We start from the raw sequence: 9,658 nt of genomic DNA, 5'->3' as shown, positions 1-9,658 counted from the left end.
AACTGGAAACAGAGGGAATCCAGGACAGATGACTCCTTCTGGACCAGTGGTGAGAGGGGCGATGCCTGGAGGGTGGAGGGAACGGGGATGGGGGGGTGAGTTAGAAAGAGGGAACCGACTACAAGAATCTACATATAGCCTCCTCCCTGGGGGATGGACAGCAGAGAAAGGGCAGGGGAGTCATCAGACAGTGTAACATATGACAAAATAATAATAATTTGTGAATTTTGAAGGGTTCATGAGGGAGGGGAATGGATGAGGGAGGGGGAAAATGAGCAGCCGATATTAAGGGCTCAGGTGGAAGGCAAGTGTTTTGAGAATGATGATGGCAATAAATGTACAAATGTGCTTGATACAATGGATGGATATATGGATTGTGATGGGAATTGTACAAGCCCCCAATAAAATAATTTTTAAAAAAAGAGCATTGCCTGAAACTCCATAGACTGAACTATACAAATTGGTACTTAAACAAGTGTAAGGGAACTAGAACTGCTACTAGTGTTCCAGTGCATATACACACGGTGGTTACTTGAAACAAAATGTGTTTATACATGTCTCTCGCATGAGTGGATCACTTCAGACAAGTTCTCTCAGATATCTGGGGTCTCATTAGGGTCTCATATGAGTGTTTTTGTGTGATAGAAAAAATTATTTAAGATCAGAACTAATATTAATTTTTTAAAAACTCTCAAGTGGCCATCTTTCCAAATTATTAAAGCTTTACAACTAGTTTGCAGGAATACTGGCCCACATTATTTTAAAGGGGTTTTCAATGGATCAAACAATTTCAAGAAGGTTGAAAATTCCTCAAAAATGAGCCAAGACAGGAACGACTGTCAACCTTGATGAAAGGAGAACCTGTGGAGGAAGTCCAGCCACGTGGATAAAGAACAGGGAATGGATGTCACAGCTACTGATGCTAAGACCGCCCCTGAGGTCAGAGGCCTTTCAATTTTGATGCGCTCTTAGCCTCAGCAACTGCTGTTCTCCGTGGGTACCCGAAGTGTTGCATGAATATTAACTATCTCTAAAAGCTGATCTCTAAATCAATCATTTAAGCACGATAAACTAATAAAGACGAGTTCATGGACTTAATTGGAATCATGGTCAGTCTTGGATGTATTAATGTGATCCAGACAGTCAGGTTCAATGAAAGTGGCGGCTTCCAAGTGGATCTGCTGGGTCAGTTCAAATCAAGGTAGAGAAGTCAACCAAGACTATCAAGGAGGCGATTAAGCAGGTTTTTATTAAAAATTTGAAAACTTACTGAAATTTCTGCCTGAAAAAGTTTTTCCAGAATGGTAATGCACTTACAAGTGACAAAGGCAATCTGTCCTACAGATCCACCACTTGTCTCTGTCTATCATACGATGGTGGCTTGTGTGTTGCTGTGACACTGGAAGCTGTGCCAATAACCGGTAAATCACATTCCAGCAGGGCCACCCAACAATGAACAGATGTCAACAACCTTCCAGATGAAGGAAAAACTACAGAGAATAAATTGGTTGTCCAATTCAGAGAAAGTAGCTGTTGAAAACTTTATGCATAGCATCAAAAAAAAAACCACTGTCAGAGATGGCGTCAGGCGTGGAGGCCCTCGGGTCAGAAGTCACTCAAAATGTAACGGAGGAAGAGCAGCCTTCTTGATGTAGAGTCAACCACAATGACCGAATTTAAGTAAAGTCTGTGAGAGTACAGCCTTAGTGATCCACATTTGCTGATGGGGCATGAGTCCAAATGATAAGGAACAACTGCAAAAATGTACTAATAATAGGGACTTGGAATGTACAATGTTTGAATTTAGGGAAATTGGAAGTCATCAAAATTAAATGGAATGCATAAAGAATGATAACAGGCTCAAAGGAACTTAAGATATTGCTCATTTTGAATCAGCATATTTTTGTTCTGCTGGAAACGAAACAATGGAATGGCCATAGGAAAGGCACTGCATTCATCGTCATAAAGGACATTTCAATGTTCAAGTGCAATGCTATCTGTGACAGGATTCTATCCATCCACCATCAAGGAAATCCAATTAATACAATTATTATTCAGATTTATGCACCAACTACTGAAGCAAATGATGAAGAAATTGAAGTATTCTACCAATTTCTAACAGTGTCTTCAGTCAGAAATTGATACATGCATTTGAGATCTATTGATAATTATTTTTAATGAAATTAAAAAGTTGGAAACAAAGAGGAAGGAATAGTAGTTAGAACAGAAACATGGCCTTAGTGATAAAAACAGCTGGATATCACATGATAGGTTTTGCAAAACCAATGACTTATTCATAGCAAATATTTTTTCAATAAAACAAGAGGCAACTAACTGTACACATGGATTTCTCCATGTGGAATACAGAGAAATTAAATTGACTATACTTGTGGGAAGAGACAATGCTCAATATCAGCAGCTAAAACCAGGCCAGGGGCTAACTATGGAAAAGACCACCAATTGCTCATATATAAGTCCAGGATTAAGTTTAAGCAAATTAAAATAAGTCCATATGAGCCAAAATACGACCTTGTATTTATTCCACCTGAATTTCAAGAATATATCAAGAACAGATTTAATGCATTAAACAATAATGACAGTAGATCTGATAAGCTGTGAGAAAACATCATGATTCATGAAGAAATCAAAAAGGCACTAAAAAGACAGGAAATAAATAATCAAAGTGGATATTAGAAGAGACTCTTAAACATGTTCTTAACTATAGAGTAGCTAAGGCAGAAAAAACGATGCAAAGATTGAGCAGAAAATTTCCAAGGACCTTGAGAAAAAAAGTAAAGTATTATCATGAACGGAACAAAGAACCATTTAAAAAACAAAAAAGTAAGGACACACTAAACATATGTTAGGGTGAAGAATCAAAAGAACTTAAGAAAAAGTAACTTTGAAATATTGAAAGATCATATGGACAAAATGTTGAATGATGTCTGAAGTCTTAAAGGCTTGAAGATAAACAAGCGGCCTTCTAGCTCAGAAGCAACAAAGCCCACATGGAAGAAGCACACCAGCTTGTGTGATCATGAGGTGTTGATGGGATCAGGTATCAGGCATCAAAGACCCAGAACAACAACAACAAAAATCATATCAATGTGAATGACAGGGCAGGGGGATGCAGAGTGGAGACCCAAAGCCGATCTGTAGACAATTGGACATCCCCTTGCAGAACGGTCACAAGGAAGAGATGAGTCAGTCAGTGCGCAAAATAGCACTGATGACACATACAACTTTCCTCTACTTCTTTAATTCTTCCTTCCCCCACCCCCACTATCATGATCCCAATTCTACCTTCAAATCCGGGTAGACCATGGCATGTACACTGGTACAGATTGCAGCACATGGAATACAGGACAGATAAACCCTTCAGGACCAATAATGAGACTAGAGAGACCAGGAAGGGAAGGAGAAGGTGAGGGGACAAAGGGGGAACAGATCATAGTGATCTACATCTAACCCCTTCTTAGGGGGATGGACAACAGAAAAGTGGGTGAAGGGAGATAGTGGTTGGTGTAAGACACTGAGAGGGGAAATTTATAAATTATTAAGGGTTTATGAAGGAGGGTGGGAGAGGGGGAAAATGAGGAGCTGATATCAAGGGCTCAAGTAGAAAGAAAATGTTTTGAAAATAATGATTGCAACATATGTACAAATGTGCTGGACACAATGTATGTATGCATGTATAGTGATAATAGCTGTAAGAGTCACCAATACATTATTTTTTTAAAAAAAGAGAGAAGATAGAACGAATGCAATCACTGTAAAAAATAAGAGAAGATGTTAAAAAAAAACAAAAACAGACACTGCACCATAAAGAACTTGTCCACCACCCACCATATGAGGAGGTAGCATATGAGCCAGAACCAACAGGTCTGAAGGAAGAAATTCAAGCTGCACTGTGAGCATTAGCTAAAGATAAGGCTCCCGGCACTGATACAGCACCAATGGAAGTGTTTCAATAAGGTGATGAAGCATTGGAAACACTCACTTTCCCGTGCCAGGAAATTTGGAAGACAATTAAGTGGCCAGGTGACTAGAAAATATCCATATTTGTACCTGTTCAAAGAAAGGTGACTCAACAGAATTTACATTTATAGAAGAATACTATTAATGTGACATTCTGCTGGTGGTTTCAAACTGCTGACCCTGTGATTAGCAGTCCAATGCATAACCAAGGGGCAGCAAAAAAAGAGGATTAACACAATGACTGTAACAATGGGCTCCAACATCATAACAGCAATGAGGATGACGCAGAACTGGGCAGTGTTTTGCCCTCTGGTACCCAGGGTCGTGATAAGTCTAAACTGACTGGATGGCACCTAAAAAAAACTAGACAACATCCTTTGAGAATTCCCTGGGAGCTGTGATCTTTAAATCATCACCCTTAGCTTATTTAAAAGGACAAAATGAACAATTTTTTATGGGAATAACAACCAGAATGCTCTTTAGAATCAATGAAAGACTTGGTTTTATGTACTTGGGACATGTTACTAGTAGGGTCCAGTATAAGTAGCAGGACATCAGTCTTGGTGGAGGGTCATCAAAAAAGAAAATCCTCAACAAGATGGACTAACACAATGGCTGAAACAAACACAGAAATGAGTGAGCGTGTGGCATAGGACAGCCAGCATTTCATTATTTGCTATGAGTTAGAAACAACTTGAAGGTGCCTATCAAAATAAACAATAAGCCACACAGTGCGATAGGAGAAAATAAATTTTAAATTAGTTTTACCTAGAGCCATGAATAACTAATTTGGGAGACACATGGGCTTGTGATGCTTTTTTAAGATAGCAGTAGTACAATTACAAAATCAGGTCTGTTAAGATTATTCATTGATCTGATAATTTTTTATTTCTACAGTTTACAAAGTACTTCAGATAACCACTGCTTTAAAATTTTAAAGAATAATGACTGACTTTCATACGTAAGCACTATTCTGCCTATGAGGAAATTGTACATATGCATAAGAGAACATATGAGCAAATATTATTCAAATTCACTAATACAGATGGATGACTATGAGTATGCTTCCTTTATCTTAAACATTTAAAACTGACATTCTTGTTGTTATTTTGATGCTAAGATTTTTCAGACAAAGTAGAAATTTTGGAATGAAATGAAATAATATGGATTAGGTTTCAAAAGAAATAATTTCTTTTCTGCAAATAATTGAAAAAAGATAAATATGTTTGGATAATAAATATGACTCATACTTCTAACTAAAATTGTTGATACAAATTCATATGCAACAATATAAAAATCCATAATCTTCTTAAAACCTATGAATTAAAAAATGACAAGAAATATACTTTAGTAGCATCAGCATTTCTCATATTATGATGCTGTATTTTACTATTTCATAAATAATGTCTTCACAAAAATATAGAATTGGCAATGAATTTAATGTGTTTTATTTTAATGTAACATTAACTAGTTATTTTGCAATAGTGGGATTACATATTTTTGAAATATTCTTACTTTATTGTGGTTTTCACTAATGAATATGTGACAGTCTTTTAAAAAGAAAAATAAATTGGAAAAAGTATTGAGTTTTAAAGCATAACATATCACCCAAATATTCACTGGACTTTTAAAATAGCAAACTGGATTAACATTTATCCATTTCAAATATTTCAACACAGTTTACCTGCAAGGTGGCTGAGATCAATAAAAGTATAAAATAAGATATTCTACAAATTATCATTTAAGATACTTCCAGCTATGAATTTTTTTTCTTCTATTAATACCAATTTTGCCCAAATACTCTTTGGGAAACATAGGGTTAATTCCAGAGTTAAATAAAAAGCCTGAAGAGCAATCATTTTGCCAACATGATTAAAAGGATTGATTATTCGCAGAGGGATCAGTAACCTGGATTTTTTTTCTTTTCTTTTTTTATTTTTAAATAATTTTTCTGGAGGCTGGTACAACTCATCACAATCCATACACCATCCATTGTGTCAAGCACATTTGTACCTTTGTTGCCATCATCATTTTCAACACTTTTTTTCTACTTGAACTCTTGGTATCAGCTCCTCATTTTTTCCCCTCCCTCCTCCATACTCTCTGCCTCACGAACCCCTGATAACTTATAAATTATTATTATTTTGTTATATCCTACACTGACCAATGTCTCCCTTCACCAACTTTTCTGTTGTCCATCCCCCTGGGATAGAGTTATAGGTAGATCATTGTGATAGGTTCCCCCATCTCCTCCCACTTTCCCCATACCCTCCTGGTATGGCTATTCTCATTATTGGTCCTGAGGATTTTTTTCTGTCCTGGATTCCCTGTGTTTCTAGCTATTATCTGTAACCATGTACATGCTCTGGTCTAGCCATATTTGTAAGGTAGAATTGGGATCATGATAATGGTGGTGGTGGGGCATTAAAGAACTAGCAGAAAGTCTTATGTTTCATTGGTGTTATACTGCACCCTGACTGGCTCATCTCTTCCCTGTGACCCTTTTGTAAGGGGATGTCCAATTACCTACAAATGGGCTTTGGATCTCCACTCCACACTCCCCCTCATTCACAGTGATATATGATTTTTTGTTCTTTGATGCTTGATACCTGATCTTATTGACACCACGTGATCACACAGGCTAGTGTGTTTCTTCCATGTGGGCTTTTCTGCTTCTCAGCTAGATGACCGTTTCTTTTTCTTCAAGCCTTTAAGACCTCAGATGCTAGATCTTTTGATAACCAGGCACCATTAGCTTTCTTCACTACATTTGCTTGTGCAACCACTTTGTCTTCAGCGATCATGTTGGGAAGGTGAGCATCGTGGAATGCCAGGTTAATAGAACAAAGTGTTCTTGCATTGAGGGAGTACTTAAGTAAAGGCCCAATGTCCATCTGCTATCTTAATACTAAACCTATAAATATATGTGCATTGATCTATGCCCCCACTGTCATATATAAATATATTTACATTAGTACATGCCTGTATAAATGCCTCTATAAATGACCTTTGCCTCCTAGTTCTTTCCTCTATTTCCTTTTACTTTCCTCTTGTCACATTGTCATGTTCAGCCTTTATTTGAATTTCAGTAATTCCTCTCGGTTACATTGCCCTTGATCAAGTCCTATGAGGTCTCCTATGCTCTCCTCACCATTGATTTTAGACCACTTATTGTTTGCTTGTCCCTGGGTTTGTTAATACCCACTTCCTTTTCCCGGTGCTCCCCTCCCATGTCCCCACCCTCACCCCTGGAATCGGCGATCCTGTTATTTTCTCCTCTAGATAGACATGCAGAGGTAATAATATGCACAAAAAGAAGACAGAGCAAAATGCAACAACAAAGAAAAACAAAACAACAAAAACCAATGACAAAGAAAGAAAGAAAGAAGGAAAGAAAGAAAGAAAGAAAGAAAGAAAGAAAGAAAGAAAGAAAGAAAAGCCTATAAATAGTTCAAGGTCTGTTTGTTGACCTTTATGAGTGTCTTCTGGTCTAGTCTGATGGGGTGCCACACCCTTGCCCCACAGTCTATTTTTGGTATTCCCCAAGGATTTCATCACTCTGCTCCCCTTGCTGCTCTGTTGTATGCACTTTGTGTTTTGCCTCAATGTGGTGGGGTCAGATTGGGCACAATTCCCACACTGTGGCTCCAGTGTTGTCCCCCATAGCGCTATGCATCAGTGACAGCCATGTCTCATAATGGGGCCGGCCCTGTGGTCCTCTCTGTGCATTGGCTGCTCTGAGTGGGAATATTGTCCTCAGGGTTTGGTGGCCCATGATGTGCTCCATTCTCTCTCCCTCCATCTTCATTTGCTCCTCTGTGCTCTGATGAGACATGGCCCTCTCCCTGAGCTTCTAGGGGGAGGAGGGACTGGCAGTGTATTTGGGATTGGGGCCAGCCCCTCAGACCTCATATTGGTTTCCTGCTTCATGATGGCGTGTTGCATTGGTATTACTCGAAGCAACAGATTGAAGTCTTGTCCCTCTTTCCCTGTGGAGTTATAAACCCCACCCCCTTGGGTGGGTTAGTGCCCTGTTCCTCCACTACCCATGACTTCCCCACCCCAAGTAACCTGGATTTTTAAAAAAAATCATTTTATTAGGGGCTCATACAACTCAACACAAGCCATACGTACATCAATTGTGCCAAACACATTTGTACATTCATTGCCCTCATCATTCTCAAAATATTTGCTCTCCACTTAAGCCCCTGGCATCAGCTCATTTTTCCTTTCCCTCCCTGCTCCCCCCTCTAATGAACCCTAGATAATTTAGAAATTATTATTTTGTCATATCTTGCACTGTCCAAAGTCTCCCTTCACCCACTTTTCCATTGGCCATCCCCCAAGGAGGAGGTCACACGTAGATCCTTGTAATAGGTTCCCCCTTTCCACCCAACACTCCCTCTACTCTCCCAGTATTGCTACTCTCACCACTGATCTGAAAGGATCATCTGCCCTGGATTTCCTGTTTCCAGTTCCTATCTGTATCAGTGTACATCCTCCTGGCTAGCCAGATTTGTAAGGTAGAATTGAGGTCATGATAGTAGGTGGAGGAAGCATTAAATAACTAGAGGAAATTAGTATGTTTCATCATTGCTACACTGCACCCTGATTGGCTCGTCTCATCCCTGCGACCCTTGCATAAGGGGATGTCCAATTGTCTACAGTAATCCCTGAGAAGTTCCAGCACATTTTGCGAGTACTCAACACTAACATCGATGGGCAGCGGAAAATAGCCTTTGCCATCACTGCCTTTAAGGGTATGGGGCAAAGATATGCTCCTGTGGTGTTGGGGAAAGCAGACATCGACCTCACCAAGAGAGCAGGAGAGCTCAGCGAAGATGATGTTGAGCGCGTGATCACCATCACGCAGAATCCACGGCAGGACAAGATTCCAGAAAGACAGAATAGACAGAAAGATGTGAAGGATAGCAAATACAGCCGGGTCCTGCCCAATGGTCTGGACAACAAGCTCCGCGAATATATGAAGCGGTTGACAAAGATCTGCGCCCACAGAGGGCTGCGCCACTTCTGGGGCCTTCGAGTTCAAGGCCAGCACACCAAGACCACTGGCCGCTGTGGCCCAAACTATTGTGTGTCCAAGAAGAAATAAAGACTATCAACCTTATCTATTAATAAATAGTTTATACACATACACAAACACACAAAAGTAACCTGGATTTTTAAAATATTCTATAATAGATCAATTATTAGTTCTATCTCAAGTGGACTCACTTTTAAGACTTATCTATTTTGTAACAGATTCCTAAACAAATACACAATTTTTCTTGACCCTTTAAAATATATTGTATGATATTAAATATTTTTTATGTAACTGTATAGTGAATGAGATGAAGGATGAAACATTTTAATCAAACTTCAATATACTAACCACATAAGCATATATTTATTTAAAACATATAAATATATAGATGCAATATACTTTCATGTACAACGCAAATTGTTTCTTAAGCCTTTCTAAAACAATGTTATACAAAATTTGAAAGAGTACTTATCTCTTAGCTTTCATTTGACATTAAAATGGCATACACTCATTTGTTTATATTATAAGATGCAAAATTATTTAACTCCAATTATTCACAACAAATATACCAATAATAAAACCAGTTGGAATTAAATTAAAAACAAAGTCACAGGTAGTAAGAATCAGTTCCCAGGG

General features: G+C 38.6%; 1 protein-coding gene across 1 annotated transcript; it reads left to right on the top strand.

The window, feature by feature from the left end:
- Positions 1 to 1,106: 1,106 nt before the first annotated feature.
- Positions 1,107 to 9,091, top strand: LOC101664440 (40S ribosomal protein S18-like). The gene is made up of 2 exons (XM_045298204.1): positions 1,107 to 1,185; positions 8,625 to 9,091. The coding sequence occupies exons 1-2, from the start codon at positions 1,107 to 1,109 to the stop codon at positions 9,089 to 9,091; spliced, it is 546 nt and encodes a 181-aa protein (XP_045154139.1).
- The last annotated feature ends 567 nt before the right edge of the window (positions 9,092 to 9,658 follow it).

This window comes from Echinops telfairi, unplaced genomic scaffold, assembly GCF_000313985.2.
Source record: "Echinops telfairi isolate 266 unplaced genomic scaffold, ASM31398v2 ScPeMD7_4;HRSCAF=17, whole genome shotgun sequence".
Lineage (NCBI taxonomy): Eukaryota > Metazoa > Chordata > Mammalia > Afrosoricida > Tenrecidae > Echinops > Echinops telfairi.
The sequence above is the reverse complement of the archived record's forward strand: the minus strand, read 5'-3'. Positions and strand labels throughout refer to the sequence as shown.